At 43.1% G+C, this 15,841-nt stretch overlaps 1 protein-coding gene across 6 annotated transcripts in view; it reads left to right on the top strand.

Moving 5' to 3' along the window:
* PTPRT (protein tyrosine phosphatase receptor type T) overlaps positions 1–11,495 on the top strand; it is a 736,092-nt gene extending 724,597 nt beyond the window's left edge. For all 6 annotated transcript variants that reach the window (XM_005295345.3, XM_005295344.3, XM_005295348.3 and 3 more), the window contains 2 exons: positions 281–416; positions 840–11,495. In XM_005295345.3, coding sequence (XP_005295402.1) covers positions 281–416; positions 840–893 — 190 coding nt within the window. In that variant the 3' untranslated portion in view covers positions 894–11,495. The remainder of the gene's footprint in view (positions 1–280; positions 417–839) is intronic.
* Positions 11,496–15,841: the final 4,346 nt, after the last annotated feature.

The following is a 15,841-nucleotide window of genomic DNA, read 5'->3' as shown; positions in this document are numbered from 1 at the left end:
GATGAGAAAACTGAGGCACAGGGAGGTGAAGTGACTTGCCCAAGGTCACTAAGTTTGACAGTGTCTTTCAAGTCACATTCTTATATTCTAAATCTCTAGACTGTTGTCTTGCTCATCTTCAAACCCTCTGAAGCTTCCTGCCTGCATGGGGCCTGCACGTGGTACCTCCAGTGATGCATGCTTTTGAATCTGGGAAAGCACTGTCCTTTGCAGGGTGCTTGCCTCCATGCGCCAGTCCCCTGCATCCCTTTATAAACTGCCTCTTTTCTTCCATGCCTAGGAATGGTGGTGGACGCAGTGGCACCTTCTGTGCCATCTGCAGCGTGTGTGAAATGATTCAGCAGCAAAATATCATTGACGTGTTCCACATAGTGAAGACGTTACGAAATAACAAATCCAATATGGTGGAATCACTGGTAAGTGTCCCTCCCTTACACACCTCCGTAGAGTGCAGTGAGTAAAGAACGAGTTTTTTAAAAAAAAAAAGTACTTCAGGGTACTGCCCAATATGAATTACATTGGATCAGTCAGTTAGAGTGAATGATTTCCCTCTGGTGTGTGTGAGAGTTGCAGTAAGGACATGCATGAAATGATGAATATTCAGTATCGTGACTGTATGGGCGTGTCTTTTTCTTCTCATGACTTTGCACCCTTTTTATGCTCTGCCAGTGCCAGAGAAGTGCAATTGGGTCTACAAGTTATTAAATGTTTAACTCTTGGAGCCCGATCATGCCGAGTGGAGTGGAAATGGGAATGAAGGGTTCTCGGCACCTTGCAGAATCAGGCTGTTAAGAACTCACTGCTACCATTTTACCACTGGCTTTTTCTTTCTCTTTCAGGAACAATATAAATTCGTATATGAGGTTGCACTGGAATACTTGAGTTCGTTTTAGCCTAGCAGAGATGGGGGCCTATCGGATTCCAGATCCCCAAGTCTGAAGAACAGTTTTTTCCCGCACTAAAAGGCAGTAATGGGTGTGGGGAGGGCCAGGCTCTCCACACTGAAGCAAGGGTCAGAGTGTACTGACCTCAATGCCATTGGGAGGACGAGGTGATCCCTGTGTTTGCTGCTGCCTGCTTTCTATTGGAGCACCTACCGCTTCTTAAATAACCTAGCGTACAAATTGGCTAAACAGGAGACGGACTGGAAGACTCTGCTTTCTAATCCCCTCCAACCTCTTCTCTACCACTTTGGATGTGTATTTTTGTTCTCCTTGATACAAAGGAAAAAAATACTGGAATATTCTGTCTTTTAAACAGCTCCTTTTTCTGTTCTCAAATCCCACCCTTTAATTTTTGAATTTCATGCATCAGCCATTTGGAAAAATAAGAGAACCACAGGGAACATGTGAGACTTTTGGTTACAATTAATCCATCTGACCTATTTTTTTCAAGTGAAAATGCCATCAACGAGAAGTTGAAATTCTCTTCCCCTTTCCTGTTCTCCCTAGACATAAGACTAGGTGGTGGAATTGGGAAGCTGTTACGGATTCGCTGCACCAACTACTACACAAGCTTTTCCTTCCAGATCCTGCTTGACTTCCAAGATTGTGCATGAACTGGTCACATCTCTCTGATTCATGTTAGTGTCCCGGCTGGTGAAGCAAATCATAAAAAAATGGGTTTCACAGCCATTTGATCAAACAAACCCTCCATCGAACCAATTGCATTTGGTTTGTAAATTTGGTAATTTTTTACCACATTTTTCAAGCATTTGCTGGGGTGCAGTGTCTCTTTAAAATGAAGAGTATAAAGTAGATACCTGTTGATGATGATATACTATAGATCATTATTATTTATATCACTGTAGCACCTAGGAGACCTAGTCATGGACCAGGATCCCATTGTGCCAGGTACAGACACAGAACAGAAAGATAATCCCTTCCTCTGAGTTTACAGTCTAAGCGTATGTCTCCAATGCAGAGTTAATCTGGGTTTTTACCTGAGTTTTAGCCCAACCCCTCTCCCCACCATCCACACAGGAAAACCTCAGACCTGATTATGGAAAGGCTTTGGGTGTGGATTAGAATGCAGGCTCCTCTTTAACTCTGTCCAGAATCTGATCACTTTGCAGTGAGGATGCAGGCTAAATCACTCCAATGCCCTGCCCACAATTCCTCCCTAAGGACAGAAAGTTCTTCTGCAATTGACTGGGAAAGAATCTTAGAGCACCTCAGAACAAATAACATGGGATATGCCTCCAGGCACACACGGATGAGTGCAGAAACAGTGAGGACACTAGCATGGATAGGTCTTTGTAGTGGGGATGCTCGCAACTGGGTGCCCAGATCCAGGTGCGGATCACCCGGGTTAACTGTGCATTGTAGACATAGCAACCGTATGATTTTAATTTGGGGATTGACTAAGCTTTCTATGCTGTCTGTTCCCAAGCTGTTGTACAATCAGACCTAACTGTGTGATTATCCAGCTCTCCAGGCCATGAGATTTCTAAATGGTAACACATTCGGGCTGTATGAAAGGTTATGCACATTAAACACAAAACTAGTTTGGTGTTTGCTGGCAGGGCCGGCACAACCCATTAGGCGACCTAGGCGGTCGCCTAGGGCACTAACATTTGGAGGCGGTGACCGCAGCGGCCGGATCTTCGGCCGTCTGGTCGTCATCGGTATTTCGGGGGCGGGACCTTCCGCCACCTCTGTCGGGGGCGGCATTTAGGGGGCGGGACCTTCCACCGCCTAGGGCGGCAAAAAAGCTGGCAGCACTCCTGTTTGCTGGTTTTGTGAAAAGGTAAGAAAAATGTTTCAGCGGCACAGGAAACTTTACATCACAAGCAAAAAGGTATTTGCTTTGCTCTGCAAAAATTTCTGCATTAAAATTTCCATTAATTCTTTGAAACAAGCCCTGGATATATGTTGCCTTAGCCTGTAGCCCAGTCTTATCTCTTTGTAGCTATAGAAAAGTGTGTTAACTGGTTAATCAGAAAAAGGTTAGATTTTAATCTCAGAGTGTAAATTGATTTAGCTGAACCAGATCTTTCAGTATTCAGGATTTTTATTTATTTAGCTATCTATCTTAAGGCAGCAGAGATAAGAGGTGGCTGTCTGCATTTGACTAGGTTCTGGGAAATGCAGGCTTTTTAAAATCTAGACTTTCCATCAAAGCTTGACGGAAGAAAAGAGTTTAATAAAACTGTAACTCCTCATCCCTCAACAGAGTTTTCCCACCCTTTTGTCACTACCCAGATCCTTCAATACCAGAGCCTTTGGTTGGACCCTCTGTCGCATTGATTTTCAACATGTGGAAAGCAGTATAACTATGTCTAGTTTCAGCTTGCAGTCACTGGATTGCATTATACCTTTGACAACCCAGCAGACAACGATATAACACAGTCCAATGGCTGGAAGGTGAAGCTAGACAAATTCAGACTGGAAATAAGTGTGAAGGTAATTAACCATTTGAACTATTTACCCAAGGTGTGGTGGGCTTTCCATCGCTGGCCATTTTTAAATCACGATTGGATTTGCTGTAGTTCAAAGAGAATTATTTTGGGGGAAGTTCTGTGGCCAGACTAGGTGATCACCAGGACTCTTTCTGGCCTTAGAATCTATGAATCAATATTATTTTTCTTTAAAAATATATTACCATGAATCTTAGTTCAGAAGCACCCTTGAGTAGTTGCCACTCTTTAGATCTCCCACGTTATCAAGAGACTTTGGATTTTAGGCTTGTCTTTACAAATGAGTGTCCTGAAGTAAGGTAGAAAGTAAGTCCGATTTTGTCCCGATGTATCCTGCATGCCGTATAGTACCTGTGTCCACCCACACCCATTCCCTTGTGCCCTTTTTGGGCTGGTTCCTTCTATTGTTTGCAACAAAAACACAAGATGATGTTGTGTAACTGTAGAGAAGTGTTTAGTGTGTGTGTGCCATTTTATGAAAACAGAACTTCTTTTTGCCATTCATCCATGCAAAGGATCCTGAAAGAATATAAGAGGAGTGGAGAAACTGTTGTGCAGGGAATGAAAAGGCAGGTATGAAAATTAGTGGTTAGATGACAGGTAGCATGTTGTAACTTTGTGGTGCAACAAGTGTGCTGCTAAATTCCACTTGAACGGAGGAGGAAAGGAAGCACTACATAGCAAGCCAGGATTTTTCTCCAACTGCAGAAATTAAGTTAGGCTATGTCTAAACTGGCACCTTCATTGCTAAAACTTTTGTTGCTCAGGGGTGTGAAAAAACACCCCCCCCCCCGAACAACAAAAGTTTTAGCGACGAAAAGCCCCAGTGTGGACAGCGCTTCGTCGGTGGGAGATGTGCTCCTGTCGACGATGCTACTGCCACTTGTTGTGGGTGGTTTTATTTTGTCGCCAGGAGAGCTCTCTCCCGGCAACAAAGAGCGGCAACGCAGCGCACCTTACAGTGGTGTGACTGCAGCGGCACAGCCGTGCCGTTGGAAGGCTCGCAGTGTAAACGTTGCCTTAGTGTCAGTTCACTCAGTCCATCAAGTTAAAGGGAATCATTCCCAGCCACCCAAATCCCTTGCAAAGAAAAAGTGCTGTGTGTTTGAATACAGTTCACTCATCTTCAGCCAGGCTATTTAAAAAAAATTGCCTTCTCTTCCTTGAATTATTCCTGTTTAGGGGCCTTGGTTTTGTGTTTGTTGGTTTGTGGTTTTATTATTATTATTATTATTATTATTTATTATGTTGTTATCCTTTCATAACATAAGTTTTCTTAAGACCTCATTCACTGCTTACAATCAAGTTAACATCTTGAAAACGTCAACTAATATTCAGTGTGTGCTATAGTTGTACGTGGAAATTCACAAGAACATACTAGCAGTTAAGGTCTCTGTCAAAATCAGAAATAGGACACACTGGGTAATAGTTCAAACAAAAAGGGGCAGAGAGGTGGGCAATGAGATCTGTCAGTGGCAGAAAGGAAGATAAACAGGAATGTGAGAAGCAGGGGCAGCTCCAGGCTTAGGGGTAGCATGAAAGAAAGTGGATAAATAGACAAAAGTAGCAGCTACAAAGGAGGCTTGGGTGGAGAGAAGTAGGTGTCAGACTTGAGAACAGAGCATAGGTGGGAGTAGAGTTGTGTAAGGCCTCAAAGTTACGAGGAACTCAAAGGTTTGAGTTCATTGAGTCATGTGTTGAGTAACAAATCAATCTAAATAGATAAAAGAGGTGACAGGAATTGTGTAAAGGGACAGGGGGAAGAAACAGTACCAGCCAACGTACAACATAAAGTTGCTTATTAAATCCTATTTGAAATAGTGTATGTAGTCCAGGTCACCCTACCATAGGAAGGCTATTACTGCCTTAGAGAGTGCAGCACACAGCAAAAAAGATACCACCAGGTTAGAAGAATGTAAATATGAGTTAAGGTTATGGGAGTTGGATTTATTCTTCTTAGAGAAAAATGGAAGCTTTGAAGTGAGCTAACAGTGGCTTTATCAATCCTGAAAGGGATTACTAGTCAGTGGGGAGTGGAATTGGCCTTTAGTAAGGCTTTTGATATAGTCCCCAATGACATTCTCATAAGCAAGCCAGGGAAATATGGACTAGATGTAACTACTAAAGGATGGGTGCATAACTAGTTGAAAGACCGTTCTCAAGGAGTAGTCATCAATGGTTCACTGTCAACCTCTAGTGGGGTGCTGTAAGGATCTGTCCTGGGTACAGTACTATTCAGTACTTTCACTGAAGACTTGGATGGAGTGGAGGGTATGCTTATAAAATTTTCAGATGTCACCAACCTTGGAGGGGTTACTAGCACTTTGGAGACAAGGATAAGACTTCAAAAATATTTTGATAAATTGGAGAATTGGGCTGAAATCAGCGAGATGAAATTCAATAAAGACAAGTGCAAAGTACTGTAATTAGCAAGGAAAAATCAAATGCACAAATACATAACTGGGGAATAACTAGCAAGGCAATAGCAGTGCAGAAAAGGATCTGGGGGGGTGTAGTGGATCACAAGTTGACTCTGTGGCAACAGTGTGATGCTGTTGTGTAAAAGGCAAATGCTATTCTGGGATGTATTAGTGTAATATATAAGACCCAAGTGGTAATTGTTCTGCTCTGTGTGGCACTGGTGAAGCCCCAGCTGGAGTACTGTTCAAGTTTTGGGCACCATATTCAAGAAAAATGTGGAGAAATTGGAGATAGTCCAAAGTCAAGCAACAAACTGATAGGACATTTAGAAAGCATGACTTAAAAGGTTGAAAGAATTGGGCATGTTCACTTTAGAGAATAGAAGGTGGGGGGGAGGGGAGGCATCATACGTTCAAATGTGTAAAAGAGGGATGGTGCGCGATTGGTTTCCATGTCCACTGAGGATAGGACAAGAAGTAATTGGCTTTGCAGCAAGGGAGATTCAGGTTAGAGATTAGGAAAATCTTGATCACTCTAGGGACAGGTAAGCACTGGAACACTTTACTAGGGAGGCTGCGGAATCCCCATCATTTGAGATTTTAAGAACTGGTTAGACACGTACCTGTCAAGGATAGTGCAGGAATACTTAATCCTGACTCTGTGCAGGGATATGGACTAGATGACCTCCTGAGGTCCATTCTAGTCCTACATTTCTATGATTCTTTGAAAAACACTAGAGGAATTTATTTGAGGAATCATTTTTTTCATTTGAAATATAGGAAAATTTGATATTGACAATATTTGACCAATTCTAATGAAGAGTTTTTATCCTAGTTTACAACCGCTCTTCAGTGTCCATAGTGTGTTCTTATGAATGGCACAATACTGGTCCTGGTGATAATCTAAACTTCAAGAAACTAGGAACAATTAAGGAAACAGGAAGAACTACCTCATACAAAGGGTAATTAATATGTGGGATAAATTGCTCAGAGGATACTGAAGCAAAGAATCCAAGGGATAACTAGACGATTTGCTGTAGATGAAAGAGACTAAGGGTTTGTTTAGATGAACAGTTAGTGCACAGAAAGCTGGGGTGTGAATCTACAGTGCGACAGCATGCTGTGTGCTAGGTGTTTGTGGTGACCCTGCTACTACACACTAAAAGTTCCCTAGTGCATTTTGATCTACCCTGCTTTGAAACAGGAGGAGATGAAAGTACAGTAGGGAACTTTTAGTGTGAGGTAGCAGGGTCCACATGGACAATTAATGCATGATACGCTAGTGAGCTGTAGCTTTAGGCCTTAGCTTTCCGTGCATTAACTGTTTGTATAGACAAGCCCTGAGTGGTTCGATCATGTGGATTTGGGGGGGAGAAGGGGGCTTATAAAAAAGAAGCAGGTGTATTAGAGCAGCAGGTCTTCTCATAATTTTTTTTACCTTCACATAATATCTTCAAAATTAGATCATGGGCCAGTTATTTATTATTTTCAAATTTCTTTTGGTGCGGAACAGCGCACATTATATAGTGTATATGGACCTGCGGCGCTAAGTGCATGGCAAATCATGAACAGTGTCTCCATTTGTGGGTGTGTTATCACATCCATGTCATTTGTGGATTCAGCCAAATAACGAGTGTCGTCAAGCTGCCACCACAATGAGTAGACACAAGTAGTTCCATTGAACTCACTTTGGAGACCTCTGGACAAATTCTACCTTCAGGTACTCTAGTGCAAGCCCAGTGGAGCGCAAATGAGGCCAAAATATGGCCCTTGGAGTCTAATTCTAACTTAAGGCCCAACTCCTCCACTTTCACTCACATTCAATACTACCTCCCACAGGTGAGTAGTCCTGTTGAAGTCTGCGGGACTACTTACAGGAGTAACATATGTAAATAAGCATGGCAGAACTGAGTCCTTGGGTAGCAAATAAAGGTGATTTTGGTGATCTCATACTTGTCCACATTTTGACATGACCAGTCATCTCTGCTCAAGAGAAACTTTGGACTGGACTAACAAGAAGTGCTTCAATTCATGACTGAAGTGCTTTGGCAGAGTTGTACAGAACAACTATATGGAACATAGTGTCTCCTTGCACCATGCCTTGTTCCAGCCAGTTTTTTGTGCTCTGCTGGGTATCACTCTAATCAAGTTTTAAGCATTTAAGTTTGTAATATTTACCCCTTGTTCTGTGTGCATGAGCCATTCGGCCAAATAAAAGATTTTCACATCTATAGAAAAGCTGTAGTCTCTGGCTGTTCCCAGTACACTGAGCCATTCTTACGTGTCCCATAACATCGGCATTCAACGTATCTTAGTTCTTTGAGCCATGTATTGTGTGTACATTTGTACACACACAAATGTACACCCATACTAATACAGGGAGATGTGATTTACATTTAATATCTAGTGACAACTAGAAGTGATAATTTATTTCTTCAGAGATATAACTGAACCGAAAATAGCAAATGCTGTCACTGTTCCTCACACATAAACACTCAAAAAGAACGACCAAACAAAACACAGAATGTTACATAGATATTTTGGGGACCACCCAGACCCCTATAACTCTGGTATTTTTAACCCTTCCCAGACCAATGTTTCATCCTTTTGGAACAGAAGGAGAGGCCTACTATTCTTTCTATTCCGGGAGGTTGAGTGGGGGAAACGGACAACACTGGAAAGAGATGTTTCAATGGAAACTCTCACCGTGTTCTTTCTCTGTGTTATTCTCGTTCGTAACCCATTATATTATGTGCTGCTGTGTTCATGCTAAGATCAGAAGAATGCAGGTAATACCAAATCCCCCTACCCACCCCAGAGCCCAAATGGAGTGGTCAGGGCATAGCAGAAGGAAGAGGTTTGGGAGATAGTACACCAAGAAACAAATTAAAGAAGGGGTGCTCAAGCTGAGGTCTTTGACATTTGAAGTATCCTTGTTTGTAAAACCGAGAACATGATCAAATGCTCTCCCAGGCATGCATGTCACCTCTGTATTCAGATATGGGATATGGGGGTGGGGAGGTGGGGACAAGTGAGTTGTCTCCCAGGAAAATGTAATTGCCTTGCAATTAATTTAAAGAGATCAGCATTATCTGGTGGTAAAATTCCTGTGGTCAATTACTCTTGATGATGTCCCTGTGCTGTATCCACAGATCGTAGTTCAAACACTACCAGGATCATCTCAGATGCTTACTGGGGGCCTGCTGTACTTCCAAGGATTCTTTCAGTCTCTTTAGTTTGGAACAGATGTGCTGTGTGTGCGGGTGTGTGGATGGGGATGACAAGGAGGCAGATGGGCCATCTGATGCATGGTACTTTGCATAGATGCAAATCTCAGAATGGCCATTGGCTGTGCATTAGCCCAATAACGGTTGCCAGAGGGCTTTGGATATTGCGTCTCCTAGAAGATCCTGGAGCATCTGGTAGAATAAAATGCTGTTAGCCTCTCTTCTTCTCCCCCTCACCCCCACAATTCATTAGCCCAGACTGGGTGCCCAGCTAATCAAAAGGTAAACATTAGCCATTCAATACATCAGTGATAGTGATGCTGTTAATTCCCATAGGTGTTATTTATTTAGATGTTGGTCTTCTACAAATTCCTGACATACATTTAACAAGACACAAGTGTCACCTCTTCCTTGAAGTCTTATCTCCAAAAGAACCTGGTACTACTTTCTCCAGGTGCAGGGCCAGGTTTATTAGCCAGCAGCATCAATGGTGGGCTGCTTCAGTTATTGGGAGTGCCACTAGAAACAACCACCATGCTCTATCTTTTTATTAACCTAGCATATCAGAATTTGTCCTGCTGTTCCAGGGTTTTACCAGTTTATACATATATACTAGAAGAATGTAACATTTTCCATGATTTAAAACAGGAATGTGAGGTAGGTCTATTTTGGATTACAGCATGTTTCAACAGAGAAGCTGAATTTGGACCTCTCAGATGTGAAAACCCATTGAGGCCAGAAAGTAAGTTAAGCAAAATAATGTTCTTACCATAAGGCCAAATGTTGGTGCCACCGAAGTTAATGACAAAACCTTGCTGACATGAAAGGGTCCCTAGTCTTGAGACGTTCTTTGCTGAGTGAGGAGATTTGCCTCTATCTGTAAAAAGCGTCAAGCTGAAACTTTTGTCAGCACCTTCAGTTTGTGAAAGCCTTGCAGTTCTCCGTTCCTCCTCCTCTGCACCATCTCAAAGCATCTAACAGATTCTCTGATCCATATTACCCTTAATGCATCCTGATCCTCTGGAAACAGAAAACTATGCACTAGAATGAAAGACCTGGATTTACCATTAGGCCCAGGGAATTCCAGATGGCTGCATTTGTAATGTAAACTATTAATGTGCAAGGGAATGGGAAGATTCTGCACTAAAATGAATGATAAATGCTGGTGATTGTAGGGGCTTTCCTGGAAGAACAAATGGCTGATATGGAAAAAAGAATCAAATGCACCAAAATGGGAACCACAAGGCCTCTAGAATTCTGGTATTTATAACCATTACCCAAGACCCAGCTGTATGATGTTTTTGGAACAGAAGGGGATGTCCAAATAGAAGTGTGTATTTGCTAGGATTAATTCTGACCTCATGTACACTGGATTTCCATCAGCATAGCGGTTAACGGAAGCTACAGTGTGAGATCAGAATCAGATCCTAGGATTATACCAAACATTTGTTTATACTATAGCAGATGTACCTCCAATGTGTAGTACCATGGAGGACTATTTGCTGGTTATATCCATCCGCCAGTGGTTTCTGACTGGAGGCCTCTGAGACGCACGTTTTTCATGTGCAGTTGCTGAAGCGGCTGTGTTTGCAGAATGGTGAGCTAAGCACATGGGAGCACTGCCACCATACTGCATGCTTTTATGAGTTCAGCTACTCTAAAAATCATCCCAAAGCAAATGGTGAAGTTAAAAGCTTTGAACAATATCAAGTGATATCTCTAGTGTATGCAAAACAAAACTGGCATTACCCTCTCATCCTTCTCAGCCATTCTGACTCCTCCAACACTGATGCTCTCCTTTATGCCAAAAGATTTAGCTACAATCTCACTGTGTTCAACTCATGCAAACTAGATCCACCTCCCCATTGACCTTTTCACCATCCTGCTGAAACCGAAATGTATGAGCCTCACTCAAAGGTTCTTTACTAGACTTGTTGCCACTTGACCCAGCAATGCTGAGGGAACATCTGGGTAAGCAGCATCCTGTATCCGCTGCTAGATTCATGTTTCAATGCCTGGATGCAGCTATTTTGCTGGCTGGGAGAAGTGTGGCATGAGAACTAAAATCTCCTTTCTGTTGCAGTTTCCCCTCATGATTACCAGTAAAGCTCTCTTGTACAGTTTGGATGTTTGATAGATAAAGCACGGTACAATAAAAATGAAAAAAATAAATAAATACAAAAAAACTCAGCACTGTGCATTCAGTGTTTTTTTCCTTTCTGGCTTAAAAGAAGGAAGGTAAATAATGTCAAGTCAATGAATATCAGATATATTTTTTGACTGTACATTACAGTGAAGTGTAATTTTTTTTTACGACTGCGAGTCCATCTTATTTATTCTTGTAAATTTTCCCAGACAATGTTTGTAATATGGACTGTGTTGCAAATCCATACAATAAAGCTGTGATCCAAGATGAATGGTTTACTAAGAGACTCTTGCATTGGTGCCTTTTTTGTGTGTGTGGGGGGGGGGAGGCTGGAGTTCTGCCAGCGTATGTGGTGGAAAGATTGTGAAGAAAAGCTAGGAAGGGTCATGAGAGACCTGCTTGTTGTAGTGCTGATGGGCACATGACTTTGCATGATTGTTAAGGCTCACAACAGAAGCAAAGAGAAGGGTCAACATACCAGCCACCCTATTCTGGTTAAGATGTTTACGGCTGCTGTTTGTTTTGGATCTTGCTTTAGAGGAGAACTCAGTTTTGTGAAAGTTAGGAACTGGATAAACACCTGCTGAAGCCAACCAAAGTGTTCCAAAGCTTTCCCATCATTAGCTCACTATTTGCAATACCTCTCTGCTATTCAAGTTTTGGATCTCTCCTGAATAGCAACTGCTAATACTGTCATGGATTTTTTTTTCTGGCATCTGCTATGGAATAGAACAGTGGCTCTCAAACTTTTGTACTGGTGACCCCTTTCACATAGCAAACTTCTGAGTGTGACCCCCCCTTATACATTAAAAACGCTTTTTAATATATTTAACACCATTATAAATGCTGGCGGGAAAGCAGGGTTTAGGGTGGAGGCTGACACGTCGTGACCCCCCATGTAATAACCACACAACCCCTCAGGGGTCCGGACCCCCCGTTTGAGAACCCCTGGAATAGAATGACACCACACAGGGCCATCCCTAGAGATTGTGGTGCCCTATGCAGCCACCCTGTGGGGGGGGCCAGCCCCGGGCCTCCAAGTGGGGGGGTCCCATGCCTCTGCAGAGAGTGAGGGCATCCCAGGCCTGCAGGGGGGGGCTGTGTCCAAGGGCTTTGGGAGGCAGGAGCAGCCGGTGCAGGAAGGCAGCAGGGGTCGGGCTCGCCCCTGCACTCACGGGGCGGCGGGAAGTGAAGTGACCCAGACCCAGCCTGCTCCACTCTGTTCCCCCAGCTCCCAGGCTTGGGGGAAGGGAGGGAAGCGCCCCCCCCCCAGCACTCATCGGCGTTGCAGCTGGGAGCTGGTGTAGCGGAGCGGGCTAGGCCCAGGTCACTCCTCTTCTGGCCACCGGTGAATGCAGGGCGGGCCCAACCTCTGCTGCAGTCCTCCGGGATGCATAGCTCAGGGGACAGGGTTTGGGGTGGAAGGGGCAGAGTGGGGGCATGGCTGGGGCAGAGCAGGGGCGGGAAGAGGTGGGGCGGGGGCAGAGCAGGGATGGGGGCTATGGGGAAGGGTTGGGGCAGGGGCGGAGGCAGCTTTCCTGGGCCCTGCTGTGTGCAGCCCATGAGGGGCCGGTTCAGCCATCCGGGGGATCGGGCTGGCCGCTGGAGCTGGATGCAGCACGCAGCTGTGTAGGGCACCAGGAAATGTGGGGCAATTTGGTGCCCCACATTTCCTGGTGCCCTACGCAGCTGCTTAGTTTGCATATGGGTAGGGTTGGCCCTGACACCACAAGAGAACTTTGGACATAAATAAGACAATGCTTTCAACCATTCACCAACCAGGTGCAGGCTTATGGTTTTCCCCACTGTAAACCAACAAAACTGTATGATTCAGTTAATCAAAATGGAGGGCAAACTATCACTCCCAGACTAGAAAAGACCCATTATTTCCCACATTGCAAACAGGACAACAGTGCACCATGCATCAAGGTTTTGTATTTCCTGCTGCAACACTATAGAGTGTCAAAATCTTGACCTATATAAACTTGCTACAATTACACAGGGAGGGTTCATGTTAAAATGACTATCACAATAGACTGCAAGAAGGAAGCCAAAGAAACCCATTTACCACAACTCTGCCTTGAGTTTGTGGGAGGAAGCCTTGCTGAAACAGGCCACTCTGTGCTTGGTGGAGACATCTAGCTGATCACAATGACTGACATTTCATTTAACTCATCCTGTATCTAAGGATCTCAAAATATTTTACAAGCACTGATTATTAACAAATCTTTGTATTTAAATTTAATTAGCCAATAAGGCTATTCAAGGTTCTAGGCATTCTAACATGTTGTTAGTAATACAATAAAAATACCATCAGCATTCAACAAAATCATTCAGACACTAAGCCAGACAGTCATCTACAAAAAACAAAAACAGAAACCTCCTTTCCATCTCTACATTGCCTATCTACTACCTTTCACCTGGAGTTATTGGTGCTTTTAAATGATGAGCTCATTTTACAGGTGGGGAAACCGACACACAGAAAGATGAAGCAATTTCCCCAGTATACTGGTGGTAGACCACAAATCCTAGCGCCTAGTCAGATGCTCTAAATATTAAGCATGCTGCTGCTTGACATCTGTGTCTGTAGCAGGTGGTGAGATGTCTAACGCAAGAACTAAAAGGCTACAATGAATTTTAAGATTGTTCATTGTCATCCCATTCAGCTGTAAACCTTCCCGCAATGCTAGTGCGTATGATAACCTATACGTTTATATGGTAACATTTAGAGGTCTGTTACATATGGCAGGTACTTGATTCTGAGTTGGGGCTATCCTCTTCACAAGAGAAAACAAAGCCTTGAATGTTTTATATATCTGGAGGAGTGCTAGGTGTGTTTTTTCTAATACGAGATAACTTGACATTGTGTGTGTACGTACAAGGTCAATGGTCTCGGTATTCTACTTACCAACCGTTACATGCAGCAGCTGCTGCTCATGAATTCTTGGGAGTCCCCCATTTGAAGAAGCTAATTCTGACAGTTTCAAATACTAAAATGCTACTCTCTTTTGCCAAACTCTAGATTAACCGCTCTCTCTCTCACTCTGTGTATGTATACACACACACACACAGGTTGTGTTAGTGTGGAGAGTGGTTAGCCTTGTGTTGTAAGCTTTTCTCTGTTTTGAAATAAACACAACAGTAACAGCTAAGAAAACAGCTAAATGCTTCTAACAGATGTTGCAATACATTTTTCATGCACACCAACTTTCTATAGGACATATTAGGTAAAAGGTATGTTATGAAGTATTGGGTGATATGGTGTTAACACCCAGGTGGCTTGTACCCAACTCTTTTGGGAAAGCCCACTGTGCACTTTTTCAACCCTCAGGTTATTGATGACTTCCTGCGTGTTTGGGCATTGTGGGTGTCACATTTCATATTAAAAGTATATTTATAAGTAGCTTACATATTTAATTATGAATAGGTGCTTTAATATATGGTGAATTAATTGTAAATCATTTGTGCCACAGTTCAATAGGTTGCTGACCAGTCTCAAACACCTACTGATGTGCTTATAAGCATCTGTAACATGTTCCATGTCTGAAATATGCTTAACACCTAATAATCCTTTATTAACCTGTTGTAAACTCTGTAAGTGTGCCCTTAATATAAAAAGAACAAGGAGTCCTTGTGGCACTTTAGAGACTAACAAATTTATTTGGGCATAAGCTTTCGTGGGCTAAAACCCACTTCATCGGATGCATGGAGTGGAAAATACAGTAGGAAGATGTATATATACAGAGCATGAAAAGATGGGGGTTGCCTTACCAACTCTAACGAGACAAATCAATTAAAGTGGGCTCTTATCAGCAGGAGGGAAGATCAAAAGTGATAGCCCACTTTAATTGATTTGTCTCATTAGAGTTGGTAAGGCAACCCCCATCTTTTCATGCTCTCTGTGTGTGTATACATATATGTATCTTCCTACTGTATTTTCCACTCCATGCATCCGATGAAGTGGGTTTTAGCCCACGAAAGCTTATGCCCAAATAAATTTGTTAGTCTCTAAGGACTCCTCGTTCTTTTTGCTGACACAGACTAACACGGCTGCCCCTCTGAAACCTTAATATAAAGTGTAACATTGTGGAGCTTTCCTTCAGCTGAGACAAGTAACGAAAGAGCCTCCTCCAATCCAGATCTCAGGGTTCTCTGAAATGGTGATGAGAGAAGGCCCCAGGGTGTAAAGAAGACTGACTAACCATGCAGAATATTGTTTTGAAACCGGACCAGCCTAGGAGCTTCTGTTGCCCCAAGAGAAACTCATTGACTTCAGTGTGCTCACACCAGGGATGGAGTCAGTCCATGGTATTTTATGTGGAGTCAGAAGTTTGCACTAAATGGCCCCTCTGTTTTGACTCTCAAGTTTACATGAGTAGTTCTTCAATCCAGATTCAGGCTCTGATCAATTCTCTATAGGCCCTCTCAAAGAAATCGCAGCTCGGGTCTCCATTCCCCCCCTAGACCCACATCTGGCTCATGTAGAATCACCACTGTTTACAGCTTTAGAAAATGGAACAATTAACCATGACACACTTCAGAAGCTGGCAACTATCTAGACTTTCAGTAGCATCATAGTTTTCATTACATCACAAGCCACAGGGACCATAACCTAGCACTGTGGAACAAT

The sequence above is a fragment of the Chrysemys picta genome, chromosome 13, assembly GCF_011386835.1.
Source record: "Chrysemys picta bellii isolate R12L10 chromosome 13, ASM1138683v2, whole genome shotgun sequence".
Taxonomy (NCBI): domain Eukaryota; kingdom Metazoa; phylum Chordata; order Testudines; family Emydidae; genus Chrysemys; species Chrysemys picta.
This window is presented reverse-complemented; position numbering and strand designations above follow the sequence as displayed.